Below are 27,388 nucleotides of genomic sequence, written 5' to 3' on the forward strand. Positions count from 1 at the left end.
TCACCCACCTCAAAATACTCTGGCAATTGCCGATCTATATTGAAGTAAAATTTCAGTGCTTGGTTTGCAGGTTGAATCTGATAAGTCTTCATCTTCTCCATTAATTTTTTTATCCTTGACTCCGCAGTGAGCATATACTGGAAATGATTCAAATACAGTTAAATATGCGGTAATAAGTGATATCAAGAGCAACAAGAGCTAGTTTGTGTAAGAGGATGATAACAATCACTTGAGAAACAACATGCACAGAACCCAGACCTTCTGACTCAGAGGTTGGGACACCACACTATTACAAGAGCTCATACTATCAAAACATAGCTGATATACGATTCCATCGCCAGCACTATAAGCACTGTTTCTAAAGCGTGATTTTTCTATAATGCGGAGTTGCACAAGAACACAACCATCATGTTATAGGCAAACACTCTGTAAAGATAGGTCAAACAAATAAAATCCTTTATACACTAATTAATAAAGATGTATTACTGTCACTCCATTGTCGTTGTGCTATACTGGACAAAGAGGAGAAATGGTTAACGAAATGGACCTTGTTCTTTGTCATCAAGCAATTCCAGTGTGCCTATGCTCTTCAAATGCCTGAACAAAGATTGGCAGAATATTGCAAAAAGTCACTTTTAGTTCCAGTAAGCTTAAAAAAGATGCTGTTTGATAGTAACTCATAACACATTCACATCAAACTGCCTTGTTCTTTATCCTTAATTCATGCTAATCCATAATCTGGGACAATGAACAAACCTCTGTACTCACCTCCCAATCCAGATGCAGAACTCTGCCAAGAGGGTAATTTTGCCGAGAAACATACCAATCCATGCAATTCACAATGGAGGAATCCCAATAGCAAGTTACAGTCATAGATATGTACAGCAAAGAAACAGAGCCTTCGATCCAACTCGTCCATGCCGACCAGATAACCTAACCTAATCTAATATCATTTTACAGCACTTGGCCCATATCCCTCAAAACCCTTCCTTTTCATATACCCATCCAGATGTCTTTTAAATGCTGTAATTGTACCAGCCTCCACCACTTCCCTTGGCAGCTCATTGCACATAGGTACCATTCTTTGTGTGAAGAAGTTGCCCCTTAGGTCCCTTTTATATCTTTCACCTCTCACCCTAAACCGATGCCCTCAAGTTCTGAACTCCCTCATCTCAGGGAAAGACTTTGTTTATTTATCCTATCCATTCCCCTCATGATCTTACAAACCTCTGTGAGGTCACCCCTCAGCCTCCAATACTCCAGCCTCTCCCTATAGCTCAAATCCTCCAACCCTGGCAACATTCTTGTCAATTGTTTCTGAACCCTTTCAAGTTTCACAACATCTTTCCAATAGGAAGGAGACCAGAATTGCATGCAATATTCCAACAGTGGCCTAACCAATGTCCTGTACAGCCGCAACATGACCTCACAACTCCTGTACTCAATACTCTGACCAATAAAGGAAAGCATGCCAAACGCCTTCTTCACTACCCTATCTACCTGCGACTCCACTTTCAAGGAACTATGAACTTGCACTCCAAGGTCTCTTTGTTCAGTAATACTCCCCAGGGACATTACCATTAAGTGTATAAGGCCTGCTCAGATTTGTTTTTCCAAAATGCAGCACCTCGCATTTATCTGAATTAAACTCCATCCGTCACTCCTCAGCCCATTGGCCCATTGGCCCATCTGATCAAGATCCCGTTGTAATCTGGAGTAACCTTCTTCACTGTTCACCATGCCTCCAATTTTGGTGTCATCTGCAAACTTACTAACTATACCTCCTATGTTTAACGTCTCCACAACAGGAGAATTTGACATTATGAAAGAATGCTACCATTCACCTTAATGTCTCATCAATATATAGGGCATATTTGCCTTACAATACTGTTTGCAACTGCTCTATTAGTGGCAACCAAAGTGATTGCACACCATGACTGTTACAACTCCACACATTCTTGTCTACCAGAAGGTACATTATTTTGTTAATAGTTATCACTCAAAGACAAAATATCTCATTATAATGTTGCTGTTTAAGGGAGGTTGGTGTGCGCAAACTAGCCACTACACTTCCAACAATGCAACAGTGATGAAACTTCAACTGTACTTCAGTGGTTGTAAAGCGCTTTAGGACATGCTGAGATCATGAAGAGTGCTATACAAATGGAATTATTTCTTTCTTTTAGTGCAACATTAACCACGGAGCTGCCAGGTACATATTCAGTGGGCAATCTTCAGGAAAGATGGCATAATTGCATCCACCTCCCCCTCCCAACTAGTAGGGTCAGTGCTGCAGCCAATAATAAATCTTCAAAATCACCATCTAAACTCCCTCTGGGTGAAAGTATCTCATCTCTTGATAAAGAACAAGCCAGTGATGCCGATGAAATAACCTGGGGGAGGGCTATGGGTTAGTATGTGGTGAGCCAGGCTGGAATGGCTCTCTCAGGTTTCTATGAAACTACATCCATGTCGTATGAATTGTCGTCAAAAGATGCACCCAGGATGTCCTCCTCCCATTCTTCCTGTGCCTCTGGGGCATTGTGGGATCTGCAGTAAGAAGCAATGAACTTGAAACTCTCAACATGAAGAGGTTAAGAAAATTTGTGTACATACAGTTAACGGTTTCTAAGATGACCTAATAGGTGTTGCCTTGCAGACTGCTACCTCTGTATTTTGAGGTGTTGGATCAATCTCTTAAACTCAAGAACATTGTGCAGACTTCCATCTCAGGTGTAGCCATGGTGACAAGTCTGTATCAAGGTCTTTTACTTCTCCTCATGGATGGATAAGGATTACATTGCTGGGGTGCCTTAACTAATGACCATATATCGACCAAAGTGAGGACTGCAGACGCCGGAGATTAGAATCGAGAGTGTGGTGCTGGAAAAGCACAGCAGGCCAGGCAGCATCCGAGGAGCAGGGAAATTGAAATTTCGGGCAAAAGCCCTTCATCAGGAATGAGGTTGGGAGCCTCGGGGATGGAGAGATGAATGGGAAGGGGCTGGGGCTGGGGGGAAGGTAGCTGAGAGTGCAGTAGGTAGATGGAGGTGGGGGTAAAGGTGATAGGCCAGAGGGGAGGGTGGAGTGGACAGGTGGGAAGGAAGATAGACAGGTGGGACAGGTCATGAGGGCAGTGCTTTGCTTGAGGTTGAAACTAGGATAAGGATGGGGGAGGGGAAAGTGAGAGGGCAGTGTGAGAGAGACTCACTGAGTTCAGCACCACACATGACCTGTCCCACCTGTCCATCTTCCTTCTCACCTATCCACTCCACCTTTTAAAGACTTAAATCCTTTCCCTTTCACGTTCCTGCTGAAACCTCATCTCTCCAACTATCTTTCATCTCCTGTGATCTGAGCAACTTTTCCTTCTTTATCCTGCAATGATACTGCTGCTAGTTGCGTAAATCTTGCATTCACTTCCAGAAATTATGATTGTGGCCCATATCACTCTATCCCCACCCCAAACTGATAGCTAACACCATAAACCCAAAGGTGATCCATACCTTCTGGTCAAAAATATGCTGAATTGCACATCACAATGTTTCCATTCTGCCACTTAATATTCTTGAGCATTAGTTACCTCTAGCACCAACCATCCTTCTCCATTTTCACCTAAATCCCCCCACCTTTGGCTGGACACTTCCCCAACCAATACCAAGCAACCACCTCCACAAATACTCCCCTCCCTGGTGTCCCATTCACCAGATACCACTTGGAAGATGATGAGAGCACAATGAAGTTGGAGACGAAAGAAGGAACAGGACAAACTAAGGAAAATAAGTCCAAAAGAGAAAGTGAAAAGTGGGAAAGAAAGGGACAGCAAACTGAAAAAAAAACCCGATGAAGAGTGGTTAATGAGAAAATCTACAATACAGAGACAAGGAGGTATTCCCTCAGAATTATCATAAACCAAGGTGCAAGAGATTCAGTGGAGGGATATTGGAATTGCTTGATGAATTGCTTGAATTGCTTTGCTCCATCTCATGATATAATGGCATACAACTAATCATAATGTTGGAAATGTTAAAGAGTTAATGGTTAACCATTAATGGCACAGTGGTTAGCACTGCTGTCTCACAGCGCCAGAGACCCGGGTTCAATTCACACCTCGGGCAACTGTCTGTGTGGAGTTTGCACATTTTCCCTGTGTCTGTGTGGGTTTCCTCCCACAGTCCAAAAATGTGCAGGTTAGGTGAACTGGCCATGCTAAATTACCTGTAGTGTTAGGTGAAGGGGTAAATGTAGGGGAATTGGTCTGGATGGGTTGCTCGGAGGGTCGGTGTGGACTTGTTGGGCCGAAGGGCCTGTTTCCACACTGTAAGTAAATAATCTAATCTAATCATAACATGCATAATGAACTGCAGTAAGTGAGATAGCTGCTGAGTCAAAGAACCACCTGGGAAAGATAATGAAGGGTAAAACATGGAATATAAACAAATGAGTTATCTTCTCTCTCTCTCTCTATTATATCTCTATATATTTGGTTAATGACTGGAACCCAAGGAATGTTGGCTAGACCTCGGGTGATTAATGAGTGACTATAGTCCATTCTATAGAAGCTTGGAAATGATCAATGAGTGATATCATAATCTGCAATTATTTCATATTACAGAAGAATTTGGCAATCAAAGGTCTGTCTGTACTTGAAATAGTAATTTGTCATAAAGAAAACTTTATAGAATGAGATAAGACATTGCAGGGCTAATTCAGGAACCAGGATCATGAAATACACAAATCATTGCATTGTTTGATCATCAGTGCTGAATGAATCGAGTCTGTATTCAAGAGGCAGCTAGAAATGAATGGGGTCCAAGTTTATGGGGTGAAAGCAGGATTAGGCTATTAAGGTGGACAATCAGCTATAGACAATAGACAATAGGTGCAGGAGGAGGCCATTCTGCCCTTCGAGCCTGCACCACCATTCATTATGATCATAGCTGATCATCCTCAATCAGTATCCTGTTCCTGCCTTATGACGGGGGAATGACAGCCAACCATCTGTATAAATTGGCTTAAACATGGATTGAGTGGCCTCAAGACATCAAGACACCATTCCTGATGAAGGCTTATGCTGTAAACATCGATTCTCTTGCTCCTCGGATGCTGCCTGACCTGCTGTGCTTTTCCAGCACCGCCCTCTCGTTTCTTCTTTCAGATAGAAGCAAGGAAGGGCACATCTTTTCTCTGTCAAAGATAAGAGAGCAGTTGCATCACTGAGCAGAGTGGAAAGTAATAATCCAAGGGGCAGCACTGAGGGACTAACATAACATCAGCATGTGCCATGATTGAAAGCTTGAGCTTTGGTATCGATAAGATTATGTGGCATAGCTGAGAAACTTTGTACCATTCAGGCATGAATCTTTCCAGGTATTCTTGATCATAAACAAAACGGAATAATGCGTTGTAAGAATTTAACCTACTATCTAAGGATTGCAGAGTGGAGAAAAGGAGCCAGACTTTACACCCACCAGCAGGTGAGCTTGAAGAAGGTTGAATATAAGAATCAGCAAAAGACTTTCCCTCTGCCTATCTGCCCATGAATTATTTTTCAACCAGCATTGATGCTACACAAACACTGAACATATACTTTGCTTAAATAAAGGCCATTAATCCAATTAAACTAAAATAAATCAGTTTACGTCTTGAGTTATTGGATTCTACTCGAAGCACGTAATGTTTTTGACAGGAACAGCATAACTTAGAAGACATGTTACTGAGTTTAATTGCAAAATAGGAGCAGCAGCAATCTGAAAATTCAAATACCAGTAATTAAAAATTATCTATGGGCATGGCATAAAAAAAAACAGTTAATACAATAACATTCAAAAAACTCTACCTGTAGGTATCGAAACATATTGAAAATTCGCTTCCACAAAGGTGATTTGCCATGAATCAAAATAACATCATGTAATGATAGTTCATTCAATACCTGGGCAATAAAAGAATTCATTACATTCAACATCAATTCATTATTGTACGCATAAACTATTCCAGAAATTTTCTTTGTTGAAATATTTTTTTTTAAACAAGGCAAATACAAATGACATGCAGAGACTGCAGCTGAGGTTTGCTGATTTTACATTTGCCAGTGCATTCGATGCATTTGTATCGATATGCTGTAATCCAGAGCTGCATGTTCAGCCAGCAGTGCAAGGTAGATGGTGTCCTCCAAGAAAAACCTAAAGAGTTCTAATGTTCTCTCGGGCATTTGTTCCAAAAACTGGAGTGCACTGCTTCAGATTAGAATCACATTAATGAGTCACTGCCGGGTTCAGAGGTGATTACAGTGCACAAAGGTCCACATGTGTGTCCTCAGTTCAATGGAAAGCATGTTTGGTAAACTTTCAGTATGAGTAAGGAACTATCTGGCGGTTAGCATGAAAGGGCTATCAGTGACAGAAATCCTTCCTGGAATGAGGTAGAAGGAAATGCGTAATTCATTGGGTTTCTCAAGTATTAGTGTTGGGACCAGCACTGTTTAAGTTACACTAAATTAGGAGAGTATAAGTCAGACAAAGTTATAGACAAATTGTATGATACTATGGTAAACTGCACCAACAATAACACTTAATTTTAGAAATAAAGATATTTTGCAGTAACATAAGCAATCAATGCTTTACGTGACCAAGCTTTTGGTCACCTTCACTAATATTTACGGACAAACATTACTCAAGTAAATAGGTTTTAAAGAGTGTCTTAAAGGAAGGCAAAAGTTCGATAGACAGAGTCCTATGAAGAGGGAACTCCAGAACTTAGGGCTTTGTAGCTGAAGGTCCTTTCACAATGGTGGCAGCAATTAAAATTAGGGATAATCAAAGGGGCAAAATCAGAGGAGTGCAGATTTTCTCAATGGAAGGAGATTGCAAAATTACAGAGGGACAACACCATGGAAGACTTAAAACTGAGCCATTATTTAACTCAAAGTTAATGCAGATCAGTAAGAATTGGGGTGATGGGGGATGGCTTTGTGTGACTAAGAAATGGGCACTAGAGATTCTGGAATGACTTCAAGTTTACTGAAGTTAGAATTTAGGAAGCCAGTCAGACATGCAAAGGCACAGTCATGTCGAAAGGTAGCAAAGACATGAATGACGGTTTCGACTGCAGACAAGCTGAGGTAAAAACGAAGTAAGGCAATGCTAGTTTAGGGCAGCACAGTGGCTCAGTGGTTAGCACTGCTGCCTCACAGCACTAGGGACCTGGGTTTGATTCCAGCCTTGGGCAACTGTCTATGTGGTGTTTGAACATTCTCACAGTGTCTGCATGGGTTTCCTCCGGACGCTCAGGTTTCCTCCCACATTCCAAAAGATGTTCAGGCCAAGTGAATTGGCCTTGCTAATTTTCCCATAGTGTTAGGTGCATTAGTCAAGGGTAAATGTAAGGAAATGAGTTTGGGTCGGTTACTTTTCAGAGGGTCAGTGTGGACTTGTTGGACTGAAGGGCCTGTTTCCACACTGTAGGGAATCTAATCTAATCTGATCGGGCATGTATCGAACATAACAAATTCCACGTGACAAGACTCAAACAAAATAGTTAAGCTCCAGAGACATTCTAAAGCCACACCACAAAGATGATCTCATATAGATTCATACAGTATGGAAACAGACCCTTCAGTCCAACTAGTCTAAGCCAACCATATTCCAAAACTAAACTACTCCCACTGCCTTCCTTGACCAATATCCCTCTAAACATTTCTTTTACATTAACTTATCCAAATGTCTTTTAAATACTGTAATTGAACCTACACCCACCGCTTTCTTCGGCAGTTCATTCGGCACGCTAACCACTCTCTGTGTAAAACAAGTCACCCCTCATGTCCTTTGTAAATCTTTCTTCCCTCACTTTAAAAATATGTCCCCTAGTTTTGAACTCACCTACCTGAGGAAAAAGACCTTTGCTATTCATCTTATGTACAAATCTCATGATTTTATAAACATCTGTAAGATTTCCCCAAAACCTCTACACTGGGAAAAAGGTCCCAGCCTTTCCAGTCTATTTTTATATCCCAAACCCTCCAATCCCAGCAATATCCTGGTAAATCTGTTCTGAACCTTCTCCAACTTAACAATATCCTTCCTATAAGGGGGCAACTAGAACTCCAGAAGAGGCCTCACTAATGTCCTTTACAACCTCAACATGACATCCCAACTCCTATATTCAAAGATCATTGAAAGCAAGCATACTAAATGCCTTCTTAACGACCCTATCCACCTATGTTGCAAATTTCAAATAATTATGTGCTTGAACCCTTAGGTTTCTCAGTTCTATAAAATTATCCAGGGCCCTACCATTAATTGTACATTATTTGCATTACCAAAATGCAGCACCTCACAATTATCCAAATTAAACTCCATCTGCGACTCCTCAGCCTATTGATCAAGATCGCTTTACATTCTTAGATAGCCTTCTTCACTGTCCACTATACCACCAATTTTGGTGTATCTTTACAAATCTGATACTCTTTGTTTTTTTTTCAATCTGTCAAGGTAAATGTTGTGTGCAAAATTAACAAAGCATTGTCCCATAAAGTATTTCTTGACTATTTTCAATTGATTCTGTTATGATAGTTGTAAGAAGAGAGTTGAAATCAGTTCTTCAAATAGTGACATGGCTCTGAGTTCATTCAAACAGGCCAGTATCGTATTTCTTTAACATAGCATCTGAAAGGAACTAATCTGACAATGTAACACTCCCTCAATCATCCACTGGAGTAGATTTGTACATGAGTTCTGCAAAGAAACCTGAATCCAAGCTCATCACAATCATGGGAAATAATGTAATTCATTGAATATGCTTTTTGCAATATACAAGGTATTGTTAAAAAGTACCCGTCCAAGCAGTTCAAAGTCATTCATTTTCTTCTGGGTAATGATGTTACTCTGTTCCATGTTGGCATTCAAGCTCTGGAAAACAAATTAAACTGATTAAACGTACAATTTTGAAAAACAAATTATGTCCACGCTCTTTTCAAGTGAAAAGTTCAGAATCCATAATACCAAAACTACCACATCAGATGAGAATGTTTGAAATAACCTCATCCTGCAAACAGATGTTTCAGTCATTATTAACTCCTGGCAAGATAAGCACCACTAAATTATTCCGATAGTCAACTAACAAGATAAATGCCTTGTTAGGTTCTCGAGACTTAGCCCTGATACTGATGGATTGTGTAATGAGCAAAGGCTAAACAGGTTGGGACTCTACTCATTGGAGTTTAGAAGAATGAGAGGTGATCTCATTCAAACAAATAAGATTCTTGACAAGGTAAATGCTCGGAGGATGGGAGAGTGGAGGGTATTGTCTCAGAATAAAGGGGTACCAATTTAAGACTAGAGTGAGGAGGAATTTCTTCTCTCTGGAATTCCTTACCACAGGCAGCTGTCAGGGCAGAGTCCTTCTGCATGTGAAAAGCTGAGATAGATAGTTTCTTTATCAGTAGGAGAAAGGGCAGGAAAGTTGACATGAGGAATATCAGATCAGTCATAATCCTATTGAATGGTGGACCATGCTTGAGGGGCCAAATGACCTACCCCTGTTCCTATTTCTTATAGCTTTAAACGATACAGATATTAACACTCTTTGAAATAAATGATATCTTTAAGACATGGTCAGAACTTTACCAAATTTAATATAACATAATAGCAACCTTGGTCTAACCATCTTCAGCTGCTTCATCAAGAATCTCCCTCTGTCAAAGGGTCAGAATTAGGGATGTTTGCTGATGATTGCACAATGTTCAGCACTATTTGTGACTCATTGAAATAGTCCATGCCCAAATGCAGCAAGTTTGTGCTGGCAAGTGGAAAATAACATCCATGTCACACAAGTGCCAAGAAAAGACCATCTCCAATAAGGCAGAATTTAACCATCACCGCTTGAAATTCAATGGCATTACCATCATAGAATCCCACATTATCACCATGCTGGGGGTTACTATTGGCCTGAAACTGAACTGAACTAGCCATATAAATGCTGCTTGTTGAGAAGTGGAGTAGAATTTTGCAGACTTCTGATATTTTATATCAGATATGAAACAGAAAAACTGTTTGTTGATATATCAGATATAAATACTGTGGCTACGAGAGCCAGTCAGAGGCTAAGAATCCTGCAGGGAGTAACTCACCTCCTGACTCTCCAAAGATTGTGGACCATCTACAAGAATACTCCTCACTTGCCTGGACAAGTGCAACTCTAACAACATTTCGTTCTGTGACCTCAACCCTTGACAACTTACATATGTCATTTGGATGAAGGGACTGAAGGTATGTAGATAGATTTGCTGACGACACAAAGACAGGTAGGAAAGTGACATAGGAAGCCTACAAAGGGATTTGGATAGGTTAAGTGAGTGAGCAAAGATCTGATAAGTAAAGTGTAATGTATAAAATTGTCTGTTTGACATAAAATATAAAAAAAGTTAGGGAAATGGGGAGAGGTTGCAGAGCTCTGAGATGCAGAGAGATCTGGGTGTCCGAGTGCATGCAGGTACAGCTAGTAAACAGGAAACGCAGGAAGAAGGGCTAGGTCTGTACCCTTTGGAGTTTAGAAGAGTCAGAGATGACTTAATAGAAACATATAAGATCCTGAGGGGACTTAACCAGGTGGATATTGAAAGGATGCTTCCTTTTGTAGGAGATTCTAAAACTAGGGTCACAGTTTCAAACCCTGCACCACCCGGTTCTAACTCTATCCAAGATCTACAAGCCTGACTACCAACCGACCAATCATCTCAGCCTGCTGCTGCCCCATTGAATTCATCTCCACATCCTTCGATACTGTCCTATTTCCCCACCCGGTCCAGGAACTCCTCATATGCATTCGGGACACACCCAGCCCTCCATCTTCTCAGAGACTTCAGTTTCCCTGGCCCCCAACACCTCATCTTCACCATGGACATCTAGGCCCTCTACACCTCCATCCGCCATCACCCGGGCCTCCAAGCTCTTCATTTCTTCCTCTCCCGATGTCTCCACCAGTACCCTTCCACTGATACTCTTATTCGTTTGGCTGAACTGGTCCTCACCCTCAACAATTTCTCCTCTGAATCCTCCCACTTCCTCCAGACGAAAAGGGTAGCCATGAGCACCCACATGGGCCCCAGCTATGCCTGTCTGTTTGTCGGCTATGTGGGACAGTCTATCTTCCACAGCTACACTGGCATCACTCCCCACCTTTTCCTCCATTACATTGATGACTACATCAGCACCACCTCATGCTCCCACAGGGAGGTTGAACAGTTCATCAACTTCATCAATACATACCACCCTGACCTTAAATTCACCTGGACCATTTCTGACACCTCTCTCCCCTTCCTGGACCTCTCCACCTCCATCAATGGTGACCGACTCAACACTGACATTTTCTACAAACCCACCAACTCCCATAGCTACCTGGATTACACCTGCTCCCACCCTGCCTCCTGCAAAAATGCTATCCCTTAGTCCCAATTCCTCCGCATCCACTGCATCTGCTCCCAGGAGGACCAGTTCCACCACAGAACACACGAGATGGCCTCCTTCTTTAAAGACCACAATTTCCCCTCCCACATGGTTGATGATGCCCTCCAGTGCATCTCATCCACTTCCCGTATCTCTACCCTTGAACCCCACCCCTTCAACTGCAACAAGAACCCCCCTCACCCCGGTCCTTACCTTCCACCCCACCAACCTCCATATACATCGCGTCATCCTCCGCCATTTCTGTCACCTAAAAATGGACCCCACAACTAGAGGTATATTTACCCCCACCCCATCCACTTTCCGTAAAGACCATTCTCTCCGTGACTACCTCATCAGGTCCATGCCCCCACCAGCCCACCCTCCCCTTCCGGCCATCGCAGGAATTGCAAAACCTGCATCCACACCTTCCCCCTCACCTTCGTCCAAGGTCCCAAAGGAGCCTTCCACATCCATCAAAATATCACCTGCACTTCCACACATGTCATTTATTGTATCTGTTGCTCCCGATGAGGTCTCCTCTACACTGGGGAAACAGGACGCCTATTTGCTGAGTGCTTCAGAGAACATCACTGGGGCATCCGCACCAATCAGCCCCACCGCCCCATGGCTGAACACTTCAACTCCCTCTCCCACTCTGCTGAGGACATGCAGGTCCTGGGCCTCCTCCATTGCTACTCCCTAACCACCCACCACCTGGAGGAAGAACACCTCCTTCCGCCTTGGGACCCTCCAACCCCAGTGCATCAATGTGGACTTCACCAGTTTCATCACTTCCCTTCCCCCAAACTTACCACAGCTGCATCCTTCCAACTCAGCACCGCCCTCATGACCTGTCCCACCTGTCCATCTTCTTTCCCACTTATCTGCTCCACCCTCCCTTCTGACCTCTCACCTTTACCCCATCTCCATCCACCTATTGCACTATCAGCTACCTTCTCCCCAGCCTCACCTCCCCCCTCCCTCCCATTTATCTCTCCAGCCCAGAGGCTCCCAGCCTCATTCTTAATGAAGAGCTTTTACCCGAATCATCGATTTTCCTGCTCCTCGAATGCTGCCTGACCTGCTGTGTTTTTCCAGCACTACACTTTTGACTCACAATTTAAAAATAAGGAGTCACTCATTTAGGAGAGAGATGAGGAAATAAATTTTTTTGCAGAAAGTTTCGGAATTTCCTTCCTCAAAAGGCAGTGGGAGACAGATCTGCATGTCAGTCTTGTATTTGAGGATCAATTTCATGATCATTTATTCCAAGTTAGGATAGTCAGTGGCTTGGGGGGGGGCTTACAGTTGCTGGTATTTTTGCTGCACCAGTTATCCTGTAAAATTGTTACATATTTTTAATGCAGAGGCATATGGATTCTTGATTACCAAGAGGATGAAAGATTCTTGGGGGTATAGAAAGATAAAGCTGAGGTTAAAATCAGATCAACTGTGATCTTACTGAATTTCAGAGTAAATGGCTATCTACGAATATTCGGATGCACCATCAGGAAAAAGCAGCCCGTTTGATTGGCACCACATCACACACATTCATTTGCTCTATCACTGGCTCATAACAGCAGCAGTATGTACCATCTACAAGATTGTACTACAGAAATGCACCAACGCTTTCAGATAACACCCCACAAACACACAGCTGAAAGGACAAGGACAGCAGATACATGAGGAAACTGTTAGCCTCACCATTATGACTTGAAAGTTCCTTCACCGTTTCAGGGTCAAAATCCTGGAACTCCCCCCACCACCCAATACCATTGTTGGTGTACCTACAGTACATGGGTAGCAATGATTGTCTGGCATGAGTCTGATATATGGAGATGTGGGTTTCATATTAAGGGAAGAGATCATGGAATTGATCTTCATCTTTCTGCTCAAATATAACACTGACATTGCATACCTGTAATAAAACAAAGAATTGCAGATGCTGGAGATGTAAAATAAAAAGCGAAATTGCTCATTAAACTCAGCAGATCTGGCAGCATCTGTGGGGAGAAAGCAAAATTTACATTTTGAGTTCCGTGACATGTCTTCAGATCTATTTTCTCTCCACAGATGCTACCAGACATCCTGAGCTTTGCCAGCAGATCTGGCCCTCACTATAGTAACTGCCAGATTTTCATTGCTATAAATATCAATTAATATGAAAACAAAGTGGTTTCTATGATGGATTACCAAATCAGGAACGCCAGTTAATTGCCGAAGGGGTAATTTAAAAATGTACCCCCGAAAATCATGGACATGATCACAAAAAAAATTAGTAAATGGTCATCCCATTCAAAACTTTTAAGGTCATATGGAAACTTGAGCAATGAAAACTTTGATATCAATTAATGAAATGGTATGTCTTACTGATTTATTACTGCATCAATTTTGTACACTTCACAGATAAATGGACTTTGTACACTTCACAGATAAAGGAAATAAGTACAAGAAACTCTACTGTGTAGCATTTGGATTTTCCTAAGTGCCTTGACAAAAATTGTTACTTTGAATATCTTCTCTGACTTTTCTAGTTTTAGGGTGATTGTCCTTCATTCATCTTTCTGCAGTAAAAGAACTTGGACTGCAGATTGAACAGTCATATCATGTCACATGATCTGACTCACTTTTATGCAGTTTAGGACAACTGATTCCAGGTTTTATTTACAATTGTGTTTCCACAATTTAAGAAAGAATCCCTCTCATCAGACCTATGGTATCTAGCTAATACTCTGTCTCAGTCTGAATAATAATAATTAATAATAATAATGCACATTATCAGGTAAGATAAGCAGAAATCATAATTCATACTCATTCAGTGTGATAGAATTGTTATAAATGATTTTTTAAAAATGTTAATCATTTGGGCTTGGAATTCTCAAAGGGACTCAGGCAGAGAAGGGAGTGGATCTGACTTGGAACAGAACTTTTCCTTTCCCGTATCCAGTCCCCTACTACCATCAGTTGTCATATTATATTAATACATATTAGTACAGATTGTTCACTGTCAGTGCATGGCAAATCTATATCAAGCAATTTCAGGGCATTCAAGTCTAAAATGTATGCATTAATGCTCCATTAGATTTAATTTCTGTCACAGTAAATTTAATTGCAATAAAGATATGCAACAAATGCTTGTACCTTAAAGATATTTTTTAAATAAGAACTCACCATCAGATTCAGAAACAAATGCGAACAGCAGATGCCTAAGTATTTGTGGGTATAGGGTGAAAAGCAAGGGTTTCCTCCAGCTTTCATTGACAATTCCTAATGAAATGACATTGATGAAATATGTAACATTATTCAAGAACAAACAAAAGAACTGCCTCCAAATATTTGTATGAATCTCTCTCATGGCTACCATATGCTTTTGGGACAGACTCGTCATATCGGTTGCCCTGGATATCTGCTCAAACTCCTTTCAAAAGGTGGTCTTTGAGAGTCCACTTTCATCAAGGAAACAGGACCATTCTCCATCTATGAATGTAGGTGCACTCTCTTTTTCTAAGTGCTCCTTCCTAAAGCCTGTGCCAGTAAAAGGGGCCAGTAATAGCTGAAGGCAACTCTCTTTTCAGAGGAGCAGACTACCTTTACATTGACAAGGCTATATCCACAATGTGCTATCAGCAAACACTCTATAACCCTCTGCTGACTTCTCCAACAGCTAGTTCTCCTGACTTGGCTTGGACCAAGCCAATAGTCAAGTTATCTTCTGTGCTTTCTGTCTCAATAAACAATTGCTGTGGGCAGGTTCTGAACCACAGAGCTGGGTTATAATGAATCTTTAGCCCAAGTTGAATAAATTCCACACTGCAGTCTTGAATCAAAGACATTGCCACGAGAACATTTTTTAATGTAACATTGTTATTCCAAAAACCTTATACACCCTCATCACTTTCTAGCCCATTCTAGAATGCACAGCCTGGTTAATCATAGAATCCCTACAGGGAAGAGTCCATTCAGCCCATCGCGTCCACACAGACTCTCTGAAGAGCATCTCACCCAGACCCAACTCCCTACCCCATCACGCTGCATTTACCATGGCTGGCTAACCTAGCTTGCACATCTCTGGGCACAGACAATTTAGCGTGGCCAATCCACCTAACTTGCACATCTCTGGACTGAGAGAGGAAACTGGAGCACCTTGAGGAAGCCCACACAGACACTGGGAGAATGTGCAAACTCCACAGTGACAGTGGACCGAGACTGGAGTCAAACTTGGGTCCCTGGCACGGTGAGGCAGTAGGGCTAACCATTTAGACATCGTGCAACCCTTGTTGAAACAGGAAACATCACAACTTTTAAAAGGTACTTGGATGAGCACTTTTGAAATGTCATAATTTGATGCTCTGGGCAAAGCACTAGAAATTGGGGCTAGTGTAGACTTAGGTCATTTTTTTATTCAGTGCTGAGATGATGGGCAGATGGGCCTCTTCTGTACTACATGATTCTATGATGCAACAGTGGCCAATAATGAATCCAGTCAATTTCAGTAAAATGAAATTGCAAGCGTGCTCAAAAAGCTCAAGTTCCTTTTGGAAACCCTGGTTATCCATTTGCAGAATGACCAACCCCATCAGTTGCCAATACCTTCAGGATTTGCTGTGAATCAAACAATATATGCAGCAACATTCTCTTTCAAGCCACTCATTCACCATTATTTTGAAAGAAGAATGCAGAAGTAAGAACCCATTAGAAGCCTCAGGGGTTTGAATTTGCGCTTTATCAGGAGTTTATTTTGGCTAGCTGTGCTTGAACAGCTGTGCAATATCATCACTCATGGTGCTAGGCATAAGAGAAGATAATATAGTTAATCTTTTCAGACAGGAGCCATGAGGGATGTGAAGGAGGATACTCTGGGCTAGGGCATCTTGCAGGATTCAATGCAAGATGAAATATAGAGAAATATAAATTGACAGTTCTGATCTGCAGACTACTCTCAGACAGAAGTTCTTCCAGAACAATATTCCTGCCTATATCCAAGAAATTCAAAAATTCTAATTTGGGATATAGTCAAAATGAACCACAAGCTTTGTGATTTCAGAAAATTCTGGCAGGGATACTTAATTTGCTGTATTTCAGGGCTGATTTCAGGACAAGAGCTGAAAATGTGTTGCTGGAAAAGCGCAGCAGGTCAGGCAGCATCCAAGGAGCAGGAGAATCGACGTTTCGGGCATGAGCCCTTCTTCAGGATTGAGGAAAGTGTGTCCAGCAGGCTAAGATAAAAGGTAGGGAGGAGGGGCTTGGGGGAGGATGGTCTGGCGATGGAGGAGTCCAAGGACCTGCATGTCCTTGGTGGAGTGGGAGGGGGAGTTGAAGTGTTGAGCCATGGGGTGGTTGGTCCGGGTGTCCCAGAGGTGTTCTCTGAAACGTTCCGCAAATAGGCAATGCTTGCTGCATATAATTTGCAGCCTGCCCACACTCACGCTGTTGCTCTCCTTATAAAGGTGATGGACATGGTTCCAGAGTCAGTACAAATATCTTCCAGAACACAGGGAATAGAGAGTATAATATTATAACAATGCAATTAAAGTCTTCACCGAATGTATTTATCTTACTGTAACTCACCTGTAAAGCATATTCAATGGCTCTCACAAAGATGCTTGATGTTAGAGGTGTCACAGCTCCAGGCATCATTTCACTGCAACATTCAATATAGAACTTTATACGTTGCTTTGAAAGCAACAGCCTATAATGGCTTCTCTAGAGTTATTGATTTTGACAATGGAGGAAATGTTTTCCTGTGTAAGACAGCATAATAACAGGAAACAACTGGAGACAGCATAAACATAGGGAAAAGAGCTCACAGGTATGAGCACAGTGACTTACAGCTGTGTATGAGGTAGCAAATACAAAACACCAAAAGGCTGGAAATTCTCAGCACATCAAAGTTGTGTCAGTAGCGAGCAAGACAGTATTAACTTTTTATGCTGACGATGTTAAGTCACTTCTGCATTTTTTTCAAGCTTCTTGTCATCTTTGGACTTGTCATGAGGCAGTACATTGTTACTGAGGGAACTCCCTCCTGAAACAGAGGAAGATACCTCTGCAATTGCAGGAATGAATATCTTTCTGCACAAACTTGTTACGTCATTCACAGCTGGATTTATGTGAACATATTGACAGCTTTACGAGGAAGAGAACAGGAAAAAAGTGTGCATACCCAACGTTTGAGGTTGTCATCCATTCGTAGTCTGTGGACAAGGCAGAATCAAACTCATGCATCAGCTCAAACTCAGATTCAGTGTTGAATGTAGTTATTGGTCTGGCCTGAAAGATGAAAGATGATAACTGCAAATGCACTGCTTAAAGAATTGGTTATTTGAATTGTCCTGGTGTTTTTATTTCCCTGTCACAACAGTCAGTATTGAACATAAGTCTCCTCTGAAACTTTAATGCATGATAGCACCAGATATTTTAGACTACATTGTATTTCAAAACCCAATATCCTTGCAGTTCAACTTGTTGTTTTGGCAAGTTTTTTATTGTACAGTTACAAATGCACTTCAATTTAATGGATAAATAATAAAGGATAAACTGAATCATAGAATCCCTACAGTGTGGAAACAGGCCATCTGGCCCAACAAGTCCACACCGACCCTCCGAAGAGTATCCCACCCAGATTCATTCCCCTACCATATTACTTTACATTTCCCCTGACTGATGCACCTAGCCTACAGATTCCTGAACACTATGGGCAATTTAGCACAGCCAATTCACCTAACCTGCACATCTTTGGACTGTGGGAGGAAACTGGAGCACTCAGAGGAACCCACACAGACACGGGCAGAGTGTGCAAACTCAACACAAACAGTTGCCAGGTCCCTGCCGCTGTGAGGCAGCAGTGTTAACCACTGAGCCACCATGCTGCCACAAAAACTGTACTTTTTCTTTGGATGCATTATCTTGTACATTAGAGATGTTAATACATTCCTCAAGACTCACTTTTGCAGTATGTGCAGTACAATATTACAGCAATTCTGATAATGGGTTAGTCACTCAAAGAGTATGAACTGAAAATTTTCACATCGGTTAGGAAGCTAACTTCAGGACCATTTGCAAATTCTGAGTCTTTGTTTCTTGGTTATGTGCAAGTTTAAGGGAATTCAGTTACCTATTTAACACCTTCTTGTTTCCCACCCATTTCAAGTCGACAGGCAGAACAGGTAGTCAATGAGAGGGCCTGAAGAAATTACTTCCGGGCAACCTCATTGAGAAAGGTGAATGCTGCTAAGGCAGAGGAAGACCCCACGGTGGTGGCTCAACATGGAGGTACTCACAGAATGAACCTGAGGGAGTAATATTTAAAAAAAAACAAGATCCTGGATATCTGTGGTCTGTCAGGGTGAAGCATGAGATCAGGGTGAGGGGAGGATGAATTGATGGATGCAATCCCAGAAAAGTCGCATCGTTCAGAAAATAGAGCTTTACTGAGGCCAGAACTACTTTGATTGGCTGCCCTTCTCCATCAAGCAGGCTGCTGGTGTTAGTCAATAAAATGTGGAGCTAGAAAAGCACAGCAGGTCAGACAGCATCAGAGAAGCAGAAAAGTCGACATTTCGGATCAGGATACATCATCAGGATTACTTTTAGATTCACAGCATCCAGATTTTAAAAATGCATGAAGAGTAATGTGAGCTCTCTTATCCTCTAATGTAATACCGTTCTTCAAGATGTTGCAATCTTTCCATCATCAGTCTCTGTTTAGTTCAACAAGTAAACACAGAATGGTTGCGAAATCAATTTGAATCCCACAGAACTAATATTTGGAAATCAGAATGGAAACCTCATTCTGAGGCTCCCCGCAGAAAGACATTTTTTTTAAAATTATCTGTTGCGGTTCTTAAAAGGATAAGTTTCCATTCAATCTTAATGACTAACTTTTCCATTTTCCCATTTCTTAATACTTGCCCATTTGTTACAACACAATTGGAAATTTTAACACAAGGTATCCCAAACTGCATATCAATGGTGCATGCTGAATGATATAGCAAAATTTCTTAAGCAAATAACACAGGATATGTCAGAACCACATTGTGACAATTGTTTGCAGGCAATATGTAGTCAGGAATTCTAAATAAATTACAATCCACAGCAGCTATTCTGCCTTGCACTTTGCTAAATCGGTTGCTTTAAAACACAGATATTTTCTTATCATCGGTATTCTGGTAATCTAATCTGTAAAGCTGTCGGGTTTGATCAGTATGTAACTTAGAAAATAGCATCTCATCTAGCAAAGTAGTGGAAAGGAACATGTCCCAGATTGCTGTGCAATACACCTTGCTAGCATGCACCATTTTCTGAATAAGCTGCTGTGGCTATGTCAAAAATAACTTTGCTTTCCCCCAAATCCTGTGGAGTAGTACAACAATGCAAGTTGCAAGAGAGAAGGGCTGAGGTAACTGAAGACACAGCTAACTACGGTTGAATAGTTAAAATCAGGGGTGTGCAACACGGTGAATATCAAATAAGCACAGATATCTCAGAAGCTTGTGTGATTGGAGGAGATAATAGAGATCCAGGTGGTATCTTCAAGTCCTTAAAGAGTTGTGGTAAAAAAGCAAGAAGGCCAGTTAGTTAGGTGGGGTGGGGTGGGGGGGGTGGGAAGGAATACCTGACCCCTGATGCTTTCTCACTGCTACCAAGATTAAATTCTGTGCAGCAAGGTCCAGGGCCCTAATGCTAATTGGGACCTTAAAGTAACCAATTGTTGACCACTCAACGACTTCAGCCTACCACTGCTGCGAATAATCCAGCTGTAAACAGGCATGTCAATGAGCAATCTTCCTGCAAGGAGAAGCAGTGTAAGCTGCTAGTCAGCTAATGGTGTAGGAGTCATGCAACAAATTTCTAACATGTTGAACTTCTTCACATCCTCGACCAAACCAAGACTTAAATCCACTTGTCTTGTTCATGAGAATTAAGCCCATTTGTTTTGTGACATCCACACGTTAGCACTTGTAGAGAAAGTCACCAAATAGTGACCAGGCTGATCATATATCCTGTAACCCATTGGCACTATAGCAAACTGAACTATGATTCCTGAGTTTGTAGCCATGATCTATTGTATCAGTCTCGACCAGGAATGAAACCGATGGATCACTGTATGCCACACGCTGTGGAAATCCTATGGAACCACTGGAACCAAATTATAAATGGAGACAATTGGGAGTGGCGAAATTTCTCAAATAATCTGAATAATCAATTTTGGGGTAACAGAAAAATAAATTGCTCAGTGTCAGGGTGGTGAGGATTGATGGGTAATCGTGGGCCAATACATTAGGTTACAGCCAGATTTTAGCTCTGTACATGTGATGTATGAGGCTCCGCATAGACAGCACTAAAGATTGAACCTTGCCTTACTAAATAAGAAATGGAGTATTTCCTTCAGTTGGTTTATTTTACAATAAATGGCCTCACCTGCAGCAAATAAATCTTTGTTCCTTTGATTGCCCACTCAATGTCTCTTGGATCTCCATATGTTTTTCCGACCTGGTGGACAAACACATTAAAAGAATTAATGATTACCCCCGACAACAAGAACTTTGCTGTCTCTCCAAATGACTGACATGACTATTACAACACGTATCTGGCTAGCCAACCACATTTCAACCCCCCCCATGAAACCTTCAGCTGCTAGATTGTAAGCCCCAGAAATTTCTTCCCTCAATTTGCCTCCTCATCTTGTTTCTTTTTGTTTTCTCTTTCAGAAGAGGTACTTTAAACCTATTTCATTTACAAAACTTTTCGCGCAGTGGAAAATATTTCTCGATTCCCATGAAAAGCCTTGGGGAAAAATTAAGCCCAAGACCTGACAATTAAATCTCGACATCTGCTGACTCTCATGTCCATTATTGTTAAAACCCTTCCCAAACACAAATAATTTTAAAATATTCTGAGAGTTCTTTTCACTATTACTTTTTATGGATAAATCAGATTCAAATCTACAGTTTTAAATATGCTGAATAAGATAATAGAGACCTGAAAAGCAACTTGTCCTAATCTCAGAATGACATCGTCAGAGATACAGCACTTTGCAGCATCAGAAATTAAAGTATCTTCATATTTAATTCCACCTTCATCTGCAATTTAAAAAGTAAAATTCTGTTAACTTTTCTAAACAAAATGAAATTGCTGCTAACTTTAGAATCAACAGATAAAGTGAAATGGAGCATCTGTCATGACAGACCTCTCTCTTCAAACTCAGTTCAGACTCATGACCCCACATTTTATGTGGCAGTGACTACCTGAGTGAAAGATAGTATGGCAGCCTGGGGCCATTTGCCATGGATTATAGTGGGGCAAAGATATGGTAATTGTGGCAGGAGCGGTGTCAGGATTAGTGTGGAAGTATAGCCATTGGCGAAAGCGCAAGTGAAGAGGGGTACATTTATAAAGTAACTTTGTTGGGCCTGGAAGAAATATTGCTGCACTTCCTGGACCCACAAGTAGGATCATAAATACACTTACTTTATGGATCAAATCTTTCTCATTTGCTTCTACCTGTCGAATTTCCAAAGATTTGAAAAAGCTAAGAGGACAGCAGGATAATGAAAGAAACCTTGATAAAAGGAAAGTTTCATAGCCCCACTAGATGCAATGACGGACCACCTCCTACCGCTCCAAGGAAGCAGATTGGTCACACAGTTCCCACCCTGTCTCCATTAAGACAGAAATGGCCAGTTTTGAGGTCCATTGAGTTCAGGTTTGAAATGTTAATATAGTAATATTTTACCAGACACTGTTTTAGAAGGCTGATATTACCATCCCAATTTGTGAATTTCAATATGCTCTAACCTCTCCTTACCACTTACCATTTTCGAGGCACTGTTGCTTCTTTACTCCAATTTCCTTCTTAATAATCTGACATTTCCCTTTCAGATTGTGCGAGAGGGTGATGGTGTCAGGCTCTGAATGACCACTCACCACAGACTGAAATAAAATATGAAAAATACATAAATTATGGAAAATGTCTCTGTCAATGTTTCTTCAGCAAGCTACTTCAGCTGTAGATGAATAGATGTGACAAAGTCTGGCTATTTAGCAGAAGCAACTGCTTTAACTAGTAAGTATTCATAATCTTGACCTCCACAATGTTGTTTCTCGGATTCCAGCTTCAAAATTCTCAGATAAATGGGTCTCTATTGGAATCAATTGCCTCAGTTATTTTCCATTAAATAAATGCCATCAATTTAGTTTAACCATTGAACTGAATTAATAGTCAATAAATCAACAATGCTTTTAAAAAAACCTTAGGAACTTCTGTTCTTATCTCAAATGGAGATTCAATAAAAAATTATAATTCCTGTCATAGATTCTTGTAAAGCGGTGTGGGACCATTCGCCACAGCAGATTCGCTGCCTACAATTAGCCACTGCCCTTTGACCACCGAGGACGCTTAGCCACCGCCCATTGGCCACTGAAGACGATTCGCCACAGCAAGTACGTCGTATATTTTGAATATTGGTGGTATAAAAAATTGTCGTTATATTGGTTAAGGTAGTGTTTGCATTGTTTCAGTAACCACTTATTTTCATTACAGGAGAGTTTTTTAAGCTTGTGTTTTGGAACGGGAATTTTTAGTATGGAAACAGAAATTATTAGTAGACGTGGAAATAAGTAGTTTTACCACGATGGTTTTATATATATTTTTGATAAACTATCCAAGAGTGTTTCAAGTATTAAGTTTTGGTGATGTGAACAAAGGGGCCACCACAAATAAAGCTAAAAGAAATCGAGGCGCAGACGATAGAATTAAAAAAATTGTTCTTGAATACGGCGAAAGAGAGTGTTACGAATATCTTAGAGGAATAGCACATAACTATCAAATGAACTGAAATTTCATTGTTTAATATTAATGTGAGATTTTACTGCCATTATAAAGATTTTTAAAATATATTTCCTTTTTCTGGTTAAAGTTTGTAACTCATTTTTATATATAAACCAATAAAATGATATTTATTTTACCTCCTTTTTTTAAATCAATATGTAGTTGTATAAATAAAGGGGACTGAGAAGTATGAAAGGACAGGTGGGAGGGAAAACAATCACTACATATATATATATTTCCGGTGGCAAATAGTCTTCAGAGGTCAAACGACCCCAGTGGAGAAATGCTGGTTGCGAACCAGCAGTGGCTAATCATCGGCAGCAAATCTGCCGTGGAGAATCGTCACCAACCCCTTGTAAAGGCAGCAACTAAAATTCCACAAACAAGCAGAGAGCAAACTATTATATTAATGCATGAGTAATTTTGTTTCTTAACTGTACTTTCTAGTCACTTTACCAAAACAGTTGTTTCCAACATATAACCTCTTTCCCTTTTTGCCCATCTCTTACACAACAGGTGGTTCACCCCCTTTAAATTATTTCTTCATTCAACTACACCATTTGCTCTTGTTATCTATTGTAATAACCTTAACTAAAGAAAATCAGTCTTGAAAATTTCCACCCATCAGTTTGAGATTTCCAAAAGAACTGTGGGTGGTGGAAGCCAAAAACAAAAAACAGAAATGCTGGAAAATTCAACTGATCTGGCATCAGCTGTGGAAAGAAAGCAAAGCTAACGTTTCAGGTCCAGTGACACTTCTTCAGAAGTAATAGCAAATAGGAAAAAGATCTTTTTTCATAAAGATAGGATCAGGGGAGGGGTTAAGGGGTAAATGATAGATGGAGATAGAGCCCAAAGAGAGAGAGAGAGAAACAATTGGACAGACAAAGGAGTGTTTTTGTCTATGAGTTTGCGATTTCTGTTGCTCTTTATGGGAATAAATGCTTCTTACTCTGTCTTCTGTGTTCTGCTTTACATTAATAATTGACTCCAAATGACTGCTACCCACTTCCAAGAAATGTGCGTTCTTTACTTTGTTCTCCTCTTTTTAACAATAATCTATCTCATTACGTTCCTTAGCAAAACACCAGTGTTGTTTGTTAGTCTCATTGTTTTACTTTATTTTGATGAAATGATTTCCTCCTCTGCTCCAAGTGACTTTGAGTTATTTACTGGTTCATTTCACCTTGACATGGATTCATCAACATCTGACAAAACATTTTTATGTTGTCCTATCAATCTTTGGTCTACTGTGCTCCCAACCTCAGAAAACTAGTTCAAATTTGCTTCTTGCCAGATGGTCATAAATTTATTCTATCTTGCTTTTATTTTCATGGTTCGACTTCTGAGTTAGTAGTTCTCTCCTGACTATGTGTTTCAGCTGTACCCTCCTAATGTGTACAAGTTGTGTTTTATTGCCTTTGCCCTTCAGGTCTGACTCCACTCGATAGTAACTCCTTCCCAACTGTTCCTGTCCAGTGTAACTATCAGGATGCCGAATGATACCAGTGTAAGGTTTGAACAACCCCTTCTTTATTATAGAGTACTTTCATAAGTCTTACAATTTCCACAGTTGTAAAACATGAGATGGCCTTAAGGACAGTGAGTTTCACCCTAAAGTATTTAAGAACACACATGAAAAAAATCTCACATGACTTTGAGGTCATGAATCAGAATCAAGCAGCATTAAGAAGTTACAAATCAATTGGTACCTGTTGTTGGAGGATATTGAATTCAGACAAGTGGCAACTCCACTGTTATGCCATTATTTGGGGATTCACCCTCCGTGGACACTGCCTGACCTGCAGATACTGGCTTTCTTTTTTGCTTTTATCTCAGATTTCCAGCAAATAATTAGTTTGATTTTGTATTTGGGAGTTTATGTTTGAAAAAGGACTTGAGTGCCATTCAGTGAGCACTTACATTAGATTAGTTTAGATTTTATTGTCACGTGCAAGGGTACAGTGGAAAGTGTAGAGTCACTATCTTAGAACCCCATAGTTAGAATTGAAAACAAGGAGCAGAAATTAAAGAAACAGAAACTGAAGGAAAAGAAAATGTCCAGATCATCCACGATGCCTCCGTGAGTCTTGACTGGGCTCACCAATGCCACCTTGCATTGGACACACCAATGCTGCAACCTTCATCGTCAATGCCACTGCCTCAAGTCCTGCCACCCACACCAGACCCACCATCAAAGTTGCCACGCTGCAACACCATCACTTGCCATTGCATCCACTTCACTGATGCCACCGCCATCTTGGAATCAACTAAGTATCAGAGTCCACAACCCTCCTGCACAAATGTGAGAGTGAAACCCTTTGAACCAGCAGTGACATCAGAGCTGCTACCATCACCTTGAGTCCACCAACATCGTCCGGCGCCACCTCTTCCTGCTAGGCCTGCATTTGCTACTGCTGCCAATGCCATCAGTTCCACTGCAGCTGAGCTCCCACAGGTCAAAAAGCAAGGGAGAACTGCAGAGAAAAGAAAAGCGGAAAGAAAAAGAAGAAAAGAAAGGAATTGACAATTGTGTGGAAGAAAGTAGCAGACAAGCAGGAGTCAAATGCTGCTACCCCATTGCCACCATCTTTCAATATGTGTCTGTATCTGACAGAGAGACCAACCACATCTTCCTCTTCTAAAGCCATTCTACTTTGTCCTATTGGCTGGGATTGCACTCTCCAGTTTCATTTTTCTCTCCCTAATGACAGTCCGAGACATGTGTGCCATGGAATGCCTCCATGCTCTCACATCATTGTCTCTTGTGTGCCGTGAGGAACAAATCTTAGCAATCATCTACATGTAGCCACACACCAGAAGACAAGTCCCCACCCACATACCCTCTACCAACAGATTCAATTCTATTTGGTAGGGGAAAGGGAGCAGGGGGTCAGTATCCACACAGGAGGGAAAATGAATCCCACAGTGCACATACCATGTTGGCTGCTGCTAAGGTCTTAATTAGCAATGATATGGAGGCATCAGTCTTGGATTAGGGTAGATGAAGTCAGAAATCATACAACACCAGGTTATAGTCCAACAGGTTTATTTGAAATCACAAGCTTTCAGGGCGTAGCCCCTTCATCACGTGAAGTGAGAGAGAACCACGCAGACATATAGGCAGAGATCTCAAAGATCATAGAAATGGTATGAGTGGAATGTCAAATATTAAGGTTCTTCAGGTGATCAAAAGTGTCAACAATTGAATAACAAGCGAAGGGATGACTTATAATCTGATTAAAATAGGCAGAGAGATAATTATAATAAAAAAATAGGGTAGTGCTGGGGACAAACCAAATGATGAGAATACCACGATAGGTATAAGAGTCACAACGTAAGTACTGGGTGACAAAGGATACTCTATTGGTCATATCCTGTGCATGTCTTCTGAGGAGGTCATTGTGGTTTTTCATTGTGGCACATCGGAACTGACAATCGATGAGTTGAGCATCATATCCCATTTTTATGAAGGCATCCTTCAAAGTTTTCAGGTGTCTGTCGCGTTCCTCCTCATCTGAACAGATTCAGCGTATATATAGGTTTTGTCTTTAGGGGATGGTTTGTTTAATATGTTTAGAGTGGAAGCTAGAGAAGTGCAACATCATGAGGTTATCTGTGGACTGACAGCAGAATGAGGTACTGAGGTGTCTGCTCTTGGTGGAGACACATGTTTCCAAGAATGAGACTGATTCTGAAGAGGAGTCTATGGTAAGTCTGAATGTGAGACGAAACTTGTTGGGATCAGTTTGTAGTTGTTTCAGTGATTCCTCACCATCAGCCCAGCTTCCTTCCCTGGAGAGGCAAGACTACGCCATGTTCTTCACAGCCTTCAACATGTCATCAACCATCTCACTAAGATCTTCCCTATGGTTCCACTTCTTACCTTAAACACATAATCTCTCGCAGCAAACTACCCAGCCTTCAGGGCAACATTGACTACAACACCACACAACCCTGGTAAAAACAATGACTGCAGATGCTGGAAACCAGATTCTGGATCAGTGGTGCTGGAAGAGCACAGCAATTCAGGCAGCATCCGAGGACAGGCAAAATCGACGTTTTGGGCAAAAGCCCTTCATCAGGAATAAAGGCAGAGAGCCTGAAGCGTGGAGAG

At 41.2% G+C, this 27,388-nt stretch overlaps 1 protein-coding gene and 1 long non-coding RNA gene across 6 annotated transcripts in view; one reads left to right on the plus strand and one right to left on the minus strand.

Annotated features, from left to right (window-relative positions):
• LOC122558251 (uncharacterized phosphotransferase YvkC-like) overlaps window positions 1-27,388 on the minus strand; it is a 172,792-nt gene that overhangs the window by 32,621 nt on the left and 112,783 nt on the right. For 3 of the 4 annotated variants that reach the window (XM_043706626.1, XM_043706627.1, XM_043706624.1), the window contains 9 exons: window positions 22,256-22,373; window positions 21,423-21,523; window positions 20,862-20,933; window positions 17,605-17,711; window positions 17,010-17,082; window positions 14,613-14,708; window positions 8,832-8,906; window positions 5,840-5,932; window positions 9-137 (listed from right to left, as the gene is read on the minus strand). In XM_043706626.1, the coding sequence (XP_043562561.1) occupies window positions 9-137; window positions 5,840-5,932; window positions 8,832-8,906; window positions 14,613-14,708; window positions 17,010-17,082; window positions 17,605-17,711; window positions 20,862-20,933; window positions 21,423-21,523; window positions 22,256-22,373 (864 nt within the window). The remainder of the gene's footprint in view (window positions 1-8; window positions 138-5,839; window positions 5,933-8,831; window positions 8,907-14,612; window positions 14,709-17,009; window positions 17,083-17,604; window positions 17,712-20,861; window positions 20,934-21,422; window positions 21,524-22,255; window positions 22,374-27,388) is intronic. The other variant, XM_043706625.1, reaches the window with a different exon arrangement.
• LOC122558252 overlaps window positions 22,666-27,388 on the plus strand; it is a 12,272-nt gene continuing 7,549 nt past the window's right edge. For both annotated transcript variants that reach the window (XR_006314085.1, XR_006314084.1), the window contains exons 1-2: window positions 22,666-22,883; window positions 24,704-24,781. This is a non-coding gene — a long non-coding RNA (uncharacterized LOC122558252). The remainder of the gene's footprint in view (window positions 22,884-24,703; window positions 24,782-27,388) is intronic.

This window comes from Chiloscyllium plagiosum, chromosome 17 (assembly GCF_004010195.1).
Source record: "Chiloscyllium plagiosum isolate BGI_BamShark_2017 chromosome 17, ASM401019v2, whole genome shotgun sequence".
NCBI classification, from domain to species: Eukaryota; Metazoa; Chordata; class Chondrichthyes; order Orectolobiformes; family Hemiscylliidae; genus Chiloscyllium; species Chiloscyllium plagiosum.